Here is a 16,033-nt window from a genome sequence, read left to right on the forward strand (position 1 = left end):
GATCATAAAAAATTCCATAGCACTATCTATGTAAGTCGCAGATTATGTATTACCTACAATGGCGTTGCGGGGATCTTTTTATGATGTAACGGATACTCAATTAACGGTAAGTTTACAAGAAGTAGAATGTTAGCTTAAAGCTGGCTTGTTATAATTTAGAGCAGCGTGGAATAGTTAATTGTCATTATCTGTGTATTCTGTGTTGAAACAGTACGTGGGGCATTGTTCGGCGCTGCGGGCGTGACATCGGCTTCCGCCAAGTTCATTGTCGCACCGCTACGTTACTGTCGTACTCGTGCCCCACTCTGACCCCGGTCTTATTAAACATCGCTTTTACCACCAGTAATCCTTGTCGTCCAAGAAATTGCGTATAATTTCATCTTAAACACCGCTCTACCGCTATTCTCTAATTGTTCGTGTGGGATCCTTGAGCTAAGGAATCCAAGAAAGCTTGCTGAATGCTGCAGTATAATACGTAGGTAAACAAAGTGGGTAAATATTGTAATGTATTGCCTCACGCAAGTAACCATTACCTAGTTAAAGTTGTCGGGTTCCAACGAAGTTTGTATTACTTCAACAACACTTTAAAAAGAATCCCGCTAAGAACAAAAAGTCTGGAGGAGTCATGTTTAAACTGCAGTTACTTAGTTATTTACGTACCTGCTTATTATATTCATGTTCCATTCGTACCAACTAGTTCTACTGGTACCGATGTGATGTTAATATAATCTGCTACTACGTATAACAACTTCCAAACCCATTGATTTCACCATTACATGAACTATTTCAGCCTTGAGAAATAAAGTATATATTTTAAAATAGGTACTAAAGTACTGAACTAAGTTATATTTAAAATCTGCGTTATTATGTTGGTATTGGAAATCGAGCCACAATAAATCTTCTATTGTGTTTTGATAAGGACAGGCGACGGAGAGTTAAGTTAAAGTCACGTCTATTGTAACCAGAGTCGAATACTTAGTAAGTTTAAATTACTTTAAATTCTGATTTTTAGCCTCATTGGAAGCATATTTTTTTTATTCACTTAATGAAAACGTCGACTCCTAAACACAGAAATAAGTCAGTACCTACTTCATAGTCTTTTATCTGTTTTGTGATTGCGAATATACTGTACCAACTATCTTTTTGTGTTTTAGGCTTGTCAGGATTGGTTGTTAATTTTTATTTATTAACCAATTGAAAGGACGAGTCAATATCTTGTAAGGAAGACTGTGACATCAACTTGGCTGCCTATTCCACGAAATGGTAATTTGAGCGAACTAATATGTAGTTTAAATTGGGCCAGGCTTTTAATGACGATATTGTGTGACGCTCATGTCAACAGTTGATTAATTGCAAGGTTACAGTGTTTATTATCCACTTAAAAAATAAAAATGTTTTGTCATTACTATGTAAGCTCGTTTGGTCTAAATTAAAGCGGAAGCACTATAAATACCAGAACTGACATATGCCAGTTGGTGACTATATGTATAGTCACCAGCCAAAAACCTAGGCTCTGAATTTTATGATTGTGTATAGTAATTGGCTTTTAAACGCATGCGTAAAATAAGGTTTTCTTTCTCTTTTAATATCTGACCAACTTTCTTAAATATAAATTTAGTTTTTCTTTCAATTTTCATTAAGGATTATCACGATCACAAGGGTCTATCTGTAATTGATTCCGAATTGGATATATTGAATCACTCTTGCGAAATATTTTCTAAATTAAAGCTTAACTTGCGTTATACCATGAGTATCATCAAAGTTGATCCTTTAAAAACCCAAATAAGACACCTAGCATGATATAGGCACAATAAACAGCTCTTTTATGCAATGCACTTACTTACTAAAGGTTAACGATCCTTGCGGTCAGTCCATGAACACCTTGCTTTGTCTTGTGCAATATCTCTTCCAATTGTTTTATATAGTTAAAACAACAGTAGTTAATACACATCGCCATTAATGAGAATAAAATTCCACATCTTAGTCAGTCACATCACAAAAAGAAAACCTTATCTTTTTTGCACAGATTTTTAAATATAGCTCTCTTGTCGTCATCGTCTCGCCGTTACATTACGAGTATTTCCACAGTACACCCCGTATTACAATCTGTAGCACCGGTATAATGCCCTCTGGAGCACATGTCAATTGCTTAAATTGGCTTAAATGGACGTCAGAAACAAAATCCAAAGTTGGACGATTGAAATAAGGATAAAGATTGTAGACCGGTGACGTGGAGAGTATCATATTCTAGGAATCGCTTAAAAATAGCACAGAGTTAATAAGGTGGCAGATATGTGTCATACTTGATTGTTGGCTAATTATAACATTGTTATCTTGATGTACTTCTTAAACCTACGAGAGTGTAGTAAGATGCTTTACCACAATTATCTGCATATTTGGTTCACGAACAAGTTTTCCTTCAAGGACGCCGCAGCTTGATCGTGTTTGCTTTTTTAAATTCTTTAGTATCTTTGATCCAGTTAACTTCTTTATCGGCTTCGAAACGCGATAACTATGTGCAATGAACTTAATTACGGGAGATACTTATCATAGATCTCCGGTAGTATATGTATCTACGTATCTGGGACTCTGGTCCAGACGTCATTACCATCCGCCGTGAATTCCCAGCAATAAATTTTTTATTTTTTATTTTATTGTGGTGAACGAAGCAAACAGTATTATAACATTATGTAATAAAAACATTAAATTTTTAACACTGTCACCAATGAAGCTTCAAACAATGAATTGCACTCAGCGACAAAAAGTTAACAAAACGAATGTTAAACTAAGTTAAACAAAAAAAATGCGAGAGTAAGTTGCAAACATAACAAACATCATCTCACAGTTATTCTAGATACATGATTGTGTCAATACTTGTATAGAAGTTATTCCGCACTGGTACGTAAAAGAGATTTGAATTTAGAAAAAGTTTCATGAAATATGTCAATATTATTAAACTTATTATTATAGCAGCTGCATGCTCTTATAATAAATCTATTTTTACCATATGAGGTTCTTGCAAAAGGAACGTCTAAAACTGAAGTACAGCGTGAAGTTGGTCGCCTACAACGTAAACCTATGTTAAATAAAAGATAAGAGGATTCAGTTAAGTTGTTTAAAACTTTGTATAGGAGAGTTATGTCATTGTGTAGACGGCGACGTTGTAGTGAAATTAAATTATTGGAATGAAAGTTAAAATTAGGATCATTGCAGTTTCTATATTCCAGATGTTTAACAAATTTATTCTGTATACACTCAATTCCATCGATATGAACATTGAAATGTGGATTCCAGACGGTAGATGCATATTCAAGGTGTGATCTTAAATAACTATTGTATAGTATCATGTATGTATGTTTCTTTTTAAACTCTTTACCTTGTCTAAGAATAAATCCTAACATTTTGTAAGATTTAGTAATAATATGATTATAATGAGATCTAAAAGTTAGTTCACTATCGAGGATCACACCAAGGTCTCTTACCTCATTGATTCGTTTAAGATTAGTGTCAAAAAGTTTATAGTTAAAAATTATGGGGTTCTTTTTTCTTGTAAAACTGATTATATAACATTTATTAGTATTCATAACTAGACCATTTAATTTGCAATAATTACCGAGACTATACAAATCGTCTTGGAGAACTAGAGAGTCAGAGATGTCAGTTATTTTCCTGAAAATTTTAGTGTCATCGGCATAGAGTAGGCAACCAGAACTTTTAATGACATGAATAACATCATTAATAAAAATATTGAATAAAAGTGGCCCAAGATGTGAGCCCTGAGGCACACCGGAAGTGACGGGAGCAAAAGTGGACGTATAACCTTTAACAGTGACTGCCTGTGTTCTATTTCTAAGGTAAGATTGAAGCCACCTCAGAAGGTCTCCATGAATACCAATATTAGCTAACTTGGTTATGAGAATAGAATGGGAAATTTTATCGAACGCTTTGGAATAATCCGTATATACGACGTCAACCTGATAACCTTCATCCATTGTTTTAGTAACGAGATCGACTAATTCACATAAATTAGTCTCAGTAGACCTATTAGAAACAAAACCATGTTGATTTGGAATAATAAATTGTCTAACTTTAGGATAAACTGAATCATAAACAATCTTTTCTAAAAGTTTAGGAATGAGAGACAGCTTAGATATACCACGGTAGTTTGTGACGTCACACCTATCACCTCCTTTAAGTATAGGTACTACGTGACTCTTTTTCCAACGGATAGGCATTACTCCTTGTGTTAAAGATTGGTTAAAGATAATTGATAACGGAAGAGCTAACACTTTATGACAACTTCGTAGAAAGATGGGCGGTATACCGTCAGGCCCAGGTCCTTTCGAGCAGTCAAGTTTTTTTAAATATGTCTCAGTAAGTTGAACTGTAATATTAACTGAAGCTATGTCGACTAATTGATAACTATTACTAGAGGAAAAGTTAATGGCCATATCATTCGAAGGTTCAAAGACAGAGGTAAAATAGGTATTAAAAAGTTCTGCAATACCAGCACCATCAGTGGCGTTGACATCAGAGAGATATACAGAACTCGGGAATTCACTTGATTTCATTTTAGATTTAATGTAAGACCAGAAGTATTTTGAGTGAGTACTTATTCTATGTTCTGAGCTCTCAATAAATTGATTATAGCACGTAGTTTGAACGTCTTTTTGTAGAGCACGAAGTTCGGAAAAATGGTCGTAGTCAGCCTGGTGGCCATAAATCTTCCATTTCTTATGGGCTTTTAGTTTTTGCTTGATAATTTGAATAAGTCCTTTAGAATACCAAGAAGGAAAACGTTTAGTGGAGGAAATGAGCTTTGAAGGAACATACTGTTCTATTACTGAATTAATAATGCTGTAAAATGTGTCAACTGATTTTGTAATGTCTGGCAAGTTTAATTCGTTGTGCCAATCAACATTTGATAAAACAGTATTTATAGAGTCATAATCAGCACTATGAAATCTACGAATAAAGCGAGGTGCAGGGGGCAGGCACAGGGTCTCGCTATTCACCGTACAATTAATATTCAAAGCGGGATGATGTTGTATATCTTCACCTGTCAACGGGTTCGAACAACGTTGAACATTACACGAGAAACTGGAAATAATTAGGTCTAAAAGTCTGTTATTATTATTGAGAATACCGTTAAACTGTTGTAAACCAGTGAAACATAAAAATGAATTTAAATTATACTCAAGATTACTAAAATTAGGATTTATAAGCGTTAAGCTATTGGAACCATCATGACTGTCTGACCAATGTCCATTACTAATATTAAAATCACCCAGCAACATACAATAGTCAGTTGTTTTATTTAAAACTATATTAGATATGTGCTCAAATAACGCCAATTGGCTATTTTGTTGTTCAACACTATGTGGAAAATAAGCACAGAATACCCTGAGATATTTTAACGTCGGCATTTTGGTCAGGACGATGCTAACGTGCACGCATTCAGCACCGGGCAGCGCGGGCGGCGCCGCGGCCGCGTCTCGCTCATCCACACACAGCGCGCGGCGCACCGCCACTAGCACGCCGCCGCCGCGGCCGCCGCCCGCGCGGTCAGCGCGGTACACCTCATATCTCGAGTCAAACAACTCACTATTAAAGAAACCCGGCAGTAACCATGTTTCAGTTAAACAAATAATGTCATAGTCATTTAACTGCACATTATTGAGAAAATCGTGTGTTTTTGTTCGTAATCCACGAACGTTTTGGTAGTAGATTTTAATATCCATAAGTAATGTAAAAAATAAGTGAATAAATCTTATTATATTTTCTAGCAAGCATAAAAGGATATGTAAGCTTACCAGATTTACAGTTAGGAACTAAAATTAACAAATAATAATTGATGATTTTAAACAACTTAACGTAAAGTAAAATTGTTATCTCAAACGCTGTACTTTGATGTGTAATTTTATAATTTAAGCGAAACCAACTGCTACAATAAGCAAAATTGTAATAAGCAAATATAGTCAAATGATTTGTTAACAAATTACAGTACGGAATAACTACTCTCGACATCGACAAAATAAAGAAAATATGTAATGTAATGCTGTTATAAAACTTGTAACATTTTATAAATTTTATACAGAATAAAATAAAAATAGAAACGTAACAGAAAATCTCTCGCTCCGAGAATATTATAAAAAATAGTAAGTAAAAGTTAATAGTATCAAACGGACGAGACGAATAAGTACAAACCCCTATTTGATTTTTTTTAAACATTCTTCAGTATTTATATAAATAATAGGTGAATCAGGCTTTCGACGTACCATGATGGAACAGTTACGAACCCAGCACATTGAGTAGTTTTTCTCACGAGCCAACTCTTTAGCACGACGCAGCAGATATTTGTTATGACTTGTTAAGTGGTCGTTTGCAAATATTCTGTTACCAGTCTTATACCCCAGCTCCAGCGTGTTGAGATCTTTTTTCTTACGCAAAGACGACAGGAAATCGTCCTTTTTATATCTGGCTTGAAATTTCACGATAATCGGTTTTGGTTTCTTGTGATCATTTGGCGACTTAACCGCGACACGCGTAACGAAATCTATATCCGTAGAAGGGTTAATCTCAATGTTACATAACCGCGCCAGTTTGCTGATAATCTCGAGAAGATTTTCATCCTTACTTTCGGGGATGCCCACGATCTCAATATTGGAACGGCGAACCCACTGGTCCTTCCTATGGTTGTCCTCAATCATGTTTTTCAATTGTTTATTCAATTCTGTAGTCTCAGATTTCAGACTCTTACATTCGGCTTCCAGTGACGAGATTTTGCTACTTTGAGAAGTGATGGTTAATTTAACGTCTTCATATGTCTTATTAAACCAAGTCATAGACTCTTGAAGTGAAGAAACTTGTTGATGAAGAGATTTAAGTTCGTGCGTAATTAAATCACTGATTGTTGTTTTCATAGAAGATATAATAGCGTCAGTGATCTGTTGCTGCATAGACATAAGACATTCTTCGGTAACATATTGACTAGACGAGTTACCTGTTTGTCTTTTTCGAAGTGTAACGTTAGTTTCATTCTCTTTAGCATCGGTGGGGATGTTCGTTTTACGAGTAGATGTTTTGGAAGCGGAGGCCATTATACGTTATGTACGTAGGTAATATGTATAATTTTGCACTAGGTATTTCAAAAGAATTTGAAGATCTTCAAAATCCAAACTGCGAGTGAGTAAACATGCAAAATGGCGGGCAGTGAGCGGTCAGCTGTTGTTGTGTGCAAAGCGTGCGAGAACGAGATGCAAGGAGCCGTATGCGCAGGAGTGAGCGAGATGGCAACGCAATGCACTATGACCGGCTAAATGCAGAGCCCAATGCAGTCACAACCAAAATTTTACTGTGGTTAAAACTGTGTATACACCAAAACTATTGACTTTCAATGGCACCCAGAGTTCAATTTCACTAGTAATAGACACATTCACTATGCAGGAGTGTTAATTAGACACCAATTATAGTATTTTACCACGAATTAGAACACATAAAAACGGAGCGTACGAAAACGTGCAATTGTCGCAGAGTGACGCGCGAAATAAACACATACCACCTCTTAAGAGCCCGTGCATACATTTTATGGTGACTTTCTTGCAGTAAAATGTTGGCGAGCTGACTCACCATGGGATTTTACGTCACTTAACGAACCCGTTTCAATTCTTCCACAAAGAAAAGTAAGTAATTTATGTCAGCCTATAGATCGACTCTTACCGCTTCTGTATAATTATGGGAAAAATTTAAGTTTAATCTAAAATACATCAGTAAGCGATTAAGATCTACTTATTGAAACCGCATGAGATTGTTACTAAGGTTAAGATCTCGACAAAGAAAGGAACATTTGAGCACCACAAAACATTAGTGGTGTTTCGGTCTATTCATATTTGACTTATTTGAGCTTATGAGTTTAGTGAATGGGGAATAATAAATAGTAAACATTTTTTTGCTACTTCACTTATCTATGTCTGACGTACAATAAAATAATAATTTCCAATAAAGTCATTATAAATTAACGTGGATACTGGGACTGTCCCGTAATTCCATCATCGGCAAATATTTGTTACATAAATTTAACCACAATTCCCTTAAACCCCAAGGAAAACCACGAACACTTTAACCAATGCAGCGATTATAAAAGTTTTTGAAGCAAGTTGACAATACCTATCATAAAAAAAATTTCAACGTGTTTAAGTACCTTCTATCTACATATTATGAGGAAACAGTCGACTATAGTCCCTACTAAACATAACCGGATACAGCAATCAAATATACACACGAAACAATAACAGAAAGGCAGGAACACGAAATAACTTTCAAATCGCCACTTTCCCTACCTGGCAACCATCGTACTTAGTATCCTGCGCATACCAAACACTTGCAAGTCAAATGCCACCTAATTTTCTTTAATTGTATTGAACAAACAATGCAACTACTATTGACAGTTAAATTACTATGCAGTAGGCGTCGTACGGGACCGTGCGTGGCATCTATAAACCATACGAGGTCTCGGTATTTGATCCCAAACTAGATACAGAGAAAGTACAATTTCACCCAAATAACGGATTGCACAATTTGGCAAATCAACAAAGACGCGTTCTGCGTTGAAAATATTATAAACAACATGCCAATCTTACTCGCTAGTGAGTCATCTCTTGTCACAAATTCTCAATCGGATATTACACTTAAAATTACAAAAACAACAATTTGGCACATCTACGTGTATTTATACTTTGACTCTACGTAGAGCTAATCTCTGAACTTAACCCTTAACCACCCGGCAGTGGAAAAATTTTGCTCAGTGCTATCTAACTCACCAAGTCGAACTTGCAATAACGAGGCGAAGGTCGGGCCCAAAGCGCGCAAGTACGTTACTGTTTATAAATATAACACAACAAATTAAACAAAACCTTTATTTAGCTTAAACTACATTAACTATTATCTAAAATAATTTAATAAATATCAAATAAATAGACGATTTGACTTCAATCAGACTAATTTCATGGCACCTACTGTTACAAACCGTTCAGGCGTTACAGCAGTATCGCTATCGTGTTGACAACGTTTTCAGTTTAAGACGATTCCCTGTAAAAGAATAACAATATTATGTTAAACTATGCTCTAAAGTAGGTAAAATAAATCTTGATGAATCATCATTTCACTGCTGATTATTTCAGACAATTAGGTATAACATTTAAAAACGTAAATAAGTAGTGAGTAAATCCTACTTATTGTTAATGTAGGTTACTTCTGGTTTACATTTGTTATAATCAAAAGTGACATATTATTTAAATAACGCAAATATGACCGACCTTTCTCGTCATATCAAATGAACTAAGTAATTACTCCAATTAACACGAATGTAAATTGCTTTTACATGTTTTGTCTACTGTTTCAGTTGAAAAGTTATTATTTTCAATAAACAATTTTGTGTAAATGATTATGAAGCTTAGTGTACCTGAAATATGGTTGGAATTGGTATATGTCGTCGATGACCCTGCGCACACGACACGTAACGCCGCAGTCCGGCTGCTGTTGTCCGTACACGGAGATAGCTCGTTCTACCAACTGCTGAACTGATGTCAACTCCACCACTGTACCATAACAAACAACAAATGTATTAATAAAAAAGAAAGATCTCTAGTTCACCCCGATTACCATTTGGCATAAGGTGGGACAAGCAGGTATTACGAGATATCAGTTATTTTCCGCCCTTACGCCAAGCAAAAATATTGAGAGAACACAAAAAACGGTCATATAACATTGCAATAACGCTATTTATTGCAACGTTATGTGACTGTTTTTCGCATGTTCATCATCACGCTGTTCATTTAAAGATTTGTGAAATGTAATCAGAAAAAATACTATATAATGAACAAGGATAAAAAAAAATATTGTAAAAGTACGACAGGACTAGGTCCCCATTTCAAACTGATGTACAGTACCTACTTCAAAAAACCCATCCAACCAAATTTGCACAAGGAAACAAGGTAGGTACCAAACGCGGCCAATAAAACAAATAAGACCAATACCTGTTATCTCAAGTCATGGGTAAATCCTGCTACGTAATAGGTTTTATGTGGGACCATACCTTTGAAATGATTGTGCAAGTTGCTCACTTGCTTACCTTTATTTTTTCGTTTTAAATAGCGTCAAAAACGTCTCTGAACAAACGTTGGAACAGTGCTTTGATGTCAGATACTGGCTTTACATTCCAATTTAAATATTATGTCGCTGTGCCAGTGAGTTAAGTAAAAATTGAATAGGAATTAAAAGTACCTATTTGGATGATTTTCTACAGGACAAACGTTAAGTGAAATAAAACTGTAATCTAGGGTTCACACAAACACAATTAGGTGGGAATCAAACCCAAGGCATCAAAAGTACCTACCTACGTTAGGGGCGAGACGGTCACAATTACACCAAATGTTCAATTAATTAGCTACTTTTAAACAAATTCATCACACATTTATTAAGTGTTATACAATCTAATAAATAACAATTTAAGAATTACCTCTTTTATCACCTAGGCTTCTGTCCTCTTCATCTGTATTTCCTGAAGGGGGATCTTTCTTGAATGACACAAGCTTCGGAATCACCATTAGCATACAAACAACTGCGAGCATAGTCACAAGCTTCTTGAATATCAATAGTTTCAACACCAACTTTGCAATCGTTAAAATGTCAAGTTTAAACGCAAGTTTGTCGAGGAAACCCAATGCCGGTGCTGTGTAAGGAACTCCGTATGATGGCTTCAGAGGTGGTCCGTATATTGGCGGTGGCAGCGGCGGTGGTAGAGGCTTGTGGACTGGTGGACCGTAGGACTGCGCCGGCGGGCCATACGTCTGGGCGGGAGGACCGTAAGTCTGTACTGGGGGACCATACGTTTGAGCTGGTGGTCCATAAGTCTGGGCAGGTGGACCGTACGTATTTGGTGGAGCGTTGTACGTAATTTCAGGTTCAAACTTTACAGGCGATCCGTAACTTGTTGATGGCGGCAAGTAACTGTTAGACGCTGAGGGTCCCGAGAAACTCGACGATCCTGAAGAACTGAAACTGTCACTTGATGACGGAGGCGAATAATCGTAACCAGGATGGTAACTATCATCGCGATTGGAAATCTTTTTTTCACCATCTTTTGCCGTTATGATAACAACACCCTGTTTTGCCTTTTCAGCCTCTACTCGCGATTTAGAATACGCATCTAAATAAGTATCGGTTTTCTGTAATGAAGCTTTAGTTCCGTTTCCAGGACCGACTATTGCAGAAACATACACGCTAAACGCTAATACTACCGCAAAATGTTTAAGTATCGCCATTTTGCAGCTAATCCTTGATCTACCGTGCGAAAGAAGTTGTCGCCATCGATCGCGGCTAACGAATGACGACTGCTGTCGACTCCCATTCAGTTTTCACTTTTGACTTACCGTAAAAGAACCTAAATATGATAATGGAACACAATTAAATTCTCTGAGTGAGCCCAGTACGTTCCGCATTGCTCATGGTAAGTAGGTGCGCGCGTGTTGTGGCTCGCATGCTAATGGACGTTAGAGACCGCCAGTGCCCCAGCGGTTGCCTTGTTGGATGAGCCTCCCCAAACATCGGGACCTTTCATCGCCTAAAGAAATCTTTAATAGACCGCAATTTGTTCGTGAAAGTTTTATCGCGACATTTATCGGTCATGTCAAAAAAAATTCTAATAGGCAGTTATGATGAAATTGTTGTCCAGGGTCTAGTCTAACAGAATAAATTGCACTGCTAGATACCTACTACATTACTGAAAATCAACTTTAGAGTTAAACTTATCTCTCACATCTGGCCTATACAGGAGGAAGCACGTTTTATCCGCAACACTGATCGATAGGCGTTTGTTTCACCCGTATCTCTTTACCTACTATTTTCAGAGCTCTTAGCCTAATTATACTTGTTATATGAGATCGAGGCATTGATTAAATCGATTAAAGTGTGCCTGTATCATGAAATTGTTATTAGGTAGGTACATGGTATAAGTATTTGGGATCTATCGGGTTTACTAAACATTTAGCTACATTATATTTTTGGTAGTAAGGAACGACTGAGTACGACTAACTAGGGTACCAAATTCGATTCCGTTAAGCAGTTGGTAGGCAAATTTGTTTAAAGTTTAGCTAACGTTAGCCAGTGTTAACGCCAAACAAAATGTATTTTGTTACAATTCATTAGTATTCTTGAGTGGAAGTAATAAAATTTGCCAACATTTCCGACTTGGCAAGCTTTAAAATGACAAAATACGGTAAGGTACATAATGTACGACATCAACATGAATTGTATTTAAATTGTTGCCGATTTCTACTTCATCAGCAATGCACAGTGGTGTTATTTTCACTTGCTAAGTTAAAACGAAACTTAAAATACCCCTTTTAGCCTGCTTATTATTTATCTATGTTAAATAATTGCCTGCAGTGCTGCATTTTCATAAAATGTAGGAGAACAGTTAAGTACCTTCCTACTTCTTTCTCTAAGTTTGAAGATGAACGTACCTATTTCTAACCAACTTCAAGATTTTTTTCTACACCGATTAATAAATGTTCGGATACAGTATGATAAACATTTTATACCACCAAGCCCAATCATAATACCTATAGTCACACGTCTATTTAATCCAAATATAGTCATCATTATGCTGTATTAAGTTTTCAAAAGCAGCCGTTAATAGGTGTTTAAGTGGCGCCTAAGTGAAATGGAAGCAAATCAGTAAGTATAACTCTATTCAGTTATGATAATTTAAACTGATCTGAATTGTATTACTCAGTAATGTAATACTGATAGTCAGCCAATACGATGACTGAATGGACAATTGTGAAATATATTCTAGTCATGAACTAGAAACGAACTAAGTTGTAACTAATAAGATTCACCTACAATCTTTCAATATAGAATTGCGGGAAAGTTTATTTTCACAAATTTAACTTAATACCTATATAAGTTTTGTCCGCTATATTAGATAACTAACACAGTTTGGATAATAGTAGGCAAATTGTGTAGGTACACAGAGACATTCTCCTACAATGCAGACCCGATGAACGTGTTCTCTAAGGTACTGAAACATTTTACCTGATTTACTACTTGAATTTCAATCGCCCCGGGCAGCAGTCGCCTCGACTAGTGCTGCGCCGTAGAAGCAATGAAACCAAACGTTCGCTTATGAGTGGCAGATGTCGCTACTGGGACAGTCCCAGTATAATCCTTTAACTATTACTCTCCACTTATGGCAAAGGTTTGCTAGTTTTCTATCAGATATCAGGCATATTCATTAAATAACAAATTGCAAAATCAATTCATCAATTTAATAAAAATCTATGTTATATTATTCAAAAGGATTGCTAACAGTAAGATATCTCTCGTCAAAAAACTTATGTCGTTTTCTTGCTTTTCCTTCTTCAGTCTTTGGTGCAAAGAATGAACTAATTGATTTCGTATTCGCCTTTTTCGTCGATCCTTGGTCATCAACCTCTTCAAAAGTGCAGGTTGCTGCCTTTTCTTGTAACATTAATTCAGCCGTGGACCAGCTGAATCTTACTAGCATTGGATATCCAAAAACATTGTCAATTTGATCTCTAATAAACTTCTTAGTAAGTGGATCTGAAATATAAGATAAACCATGTTTTAGTAAAATTAACTGTTTTGCTGTGTCAACTAAACGCCGAGAGGGGACGCCCTAGAAAGGCATATACAGATTATATAGGTGATGTCTTGCGAAAAGGTCAGTTGCCAGCAGTCCTGTATGACAAGAAGCACGATTCTTTACCATTGGAACCATCAAGTATCGAGAGTTTGTCACTTAAAATGTGCCGCCAAAATAGTTTCTTCGACGTCCGCTAGAGGTGCTGATCAGTTCTTGATATAAAATTCTTCAATTGCAAGACGGTTGTCGATACTCGATAGTAGTAGAGAATCAGGCTAAAGATGTTTGGATGTAACAATGCTTTAAGAATACTTCTTTTGTGCCTCAAACAAAACAAAATACATGCTGTTTGTATACAAATAAGAAAGTTGCCTTTCTCTGAATGCAATATTTAAATTCTCTGCAGAGTTCATACTATGTAGAAGTTATAAGTCATGTCAATACCTCCAGGATATCCACTGCCAAATTCTTTATGATCCATTTCTAAGCCTTCTTGAAACTTCCACACTTTCAATGCATGATCTCTTGTCACTTTAGCCACAATACTAGCTGCTGATACTATTGGATATATTGAGTCAGCTTTCTTAGCAACCTGGAAACAAAACACAATTCATATCAATTCTTATAAGAGCCTGTTGCAGTACTTTTTACTTTCTGCTATAATGAAAATTACATTTACTTTGTCACTTTAATTAGGTTTTTTTGAAATATGCTTTGATCATGATATCAGTAGCATAAATGTTATCTGTCTTTTGATTATAACAATATTAAAGTTTGAGTGTTTTTACAGATGTTTGTTACTCTAACATGTTATAACTATGGGACAGATTTAGATGAAATTTACAGCTCATGTACCAGAATAACACATGGGCTATAAAAAAGCTAGCTAGCTTTTGCTCCCGGTTTTGTCCTTGTCTTAAGAAAAGCCCAGTAGATAAAGTTGCATGGCATGAGCTATGTATAATAAATAAATTAAATAATGATGAGTTTACAGTAATTTTGTAGTCGGGGAATATCTCTGATAACTTTGCTTGATATTTCTCTGGTGGTCCCACTGTATCCACATACACCTCTGTTATGTTGGCTCCACTCTCTGCAGCTTTCTTTATCAAACTTATAGCAGAATTCATTGATACCTGGAAATCAACAGAAACAAAGACCTTCAATATTGTTACTCAATTGTTATTTAATTTACATAAGTGTATCTCAATAACCAATGCCTATTTAAATAAAAAGGTAATTGATAAGTCAAATCCATCACTATTTATTACTATTAAGTTTCAACATTTAAGTTTCAGGGAAGGGGGGAGGCCTTTGCCCAGCAGTGGGACACTCAGGCTAAGGAAAATAAAAAAAAAAGTTTCAACATATGAATACAAACCTCATTTAAAGAGTGCTTGGCTCTTCTGTACATAGAATTTGAAATATAATTCGGAGAGATAACTTCAGCAATCCATCCTACATTGTTCAAAGAATCTTCATTTGATACCATTTTAGTGAATATTTCATCTCTTTTCTCTTCTGTTAAAGCTTTTGAGTCTGCACAGCCCAGGTCATGTAGTATTTTTGTTTGACTCACAGGGCAATAGGCAATGCCATATACCATAGGTCCTGAAAATATTAAATTGTCGTAAATTGTGCAAATTACTATGCATAAATGGGGTTATTGATTTATTTGTGCCGATGTAGATTACCGCGCCGATAAAGATTGAAACAGATGGGCCAGAATTGAAAAGAACATAATTACCCAAAACAGGACCTCGTCCAGCTTCATCGACTCCAAGCATGCATGGTTCAGTCTTGCAAATAGCCGGAACGTCCGAACTATTGTAAAAATTATTGAAATTATCTTTTGTTTTGATGTAGTCCTGTAATTCAGTCAGTGATTTCGCCATGATACATTAAAAATAATAAACGGCTAGTTTTATGCTAATTATATAAACAATTATAATAACTAGAACAACACCAATTACTCAGGAATAAACAAAGTTTTCTTTCCGAATTTTACTCAAAAAGATTTTTGTTCAGAAATCAGCATAGATGACAACAGCTGTCAGAATTCGCGCCAAAATATTTAACAAATACACTGCCTGTGAAGCCAAAGACAAAACTTTATTTTCATTATTCGAGTACCTACATAACTAACTCGTGAACTAACTAGTTTTTGAAAAGTTATTAAATCTAATTGCGACCTAGGTAGGTGTGTACTGCTATGTTTTATTATACAATGCTACAATTAATAAATAAATAAATATTAATTATTTCTCAATTATGTGAAATAATAATATTATATAAAGCAATAAATAAGTTAGTAAAGTTGTCAACGGTGGGGTAGGTAGGTAGGTACTTGAAATCATTCAATCGTAA

General features: G+C 35.8%; 2 protein-coding genes across 2 annotated transcripts; both read right to left on the reverse strand.

Annotated features, from left to right (window-relative positions):
- Positions 1-8,901: 8,901 nt before the first annotated feature.
- On the reverse strand, positions 8,902-11,419 carry LOC142975979 (uncharacterized). The gene is made up of 3 exons (XM_076119149.1): positions 10,517-11,419; positions 9,461-9,596; positions 8,902-9,087 (listed from the first exon to the last, which is right to left on the reverse strand). The coding sequence occupies exons 1-3, from the start codon at positions 11,319-11,321 to the stop codon at positions 9,075-9,077; spliced, it is 954 nt and encodes a 317-aa protein (XP_075975264.1). The 5' UTR covers positions 11,322-11,419; the 3' UTR covers positions 8,902-9,074.
- Positions 11,420-13,318: 1,899 nt separating this feature from the next.
- LOC142975938 (ribonuclease H2 subunit A) lies at positions 13,319-15,735 on the reverse strand. The gene is made up of 5 exons (XM_076119102.1): positions 15,414-15,735; positions 15,048-15,277; positions 14,659-14,802; positions 14,111-14,258; positions 13,319-13,623 (listed from the first exon to the last, which is right to left on the reverse strand). Exons 1-5 carry the CDS (start codon positions 15,559-15,561, stop codon positions 13,349-13,351), a joined length of 945 nt encoding a protein of 314 aa, XP_075975217.1. The 5' UTR covers positions 15,562-15,735; the 3' UTR covers positions 13,319-13,348.
- Between the last annotated feature and the right edge of the window lie 298 nt (positions 15,736-16,033).

This window comes from Anticarsia gemmatalis, chromosome 10, assembly GCF_050436995.1.
Source record: "Anticarsia gemmatalis isolate Benzon Research Colony breed Stoneville strain chromosome 10, ilAntGemm2 primary, whole genome shotgun sequence".
In the NCBI taxonomy this organism is placed as follows: Eukaryota; Metazoa; Arthropoda; class Insecta; order Lepidoptera; family Erebidae; genus Anticarsia; species Anticarsia gemmatalis.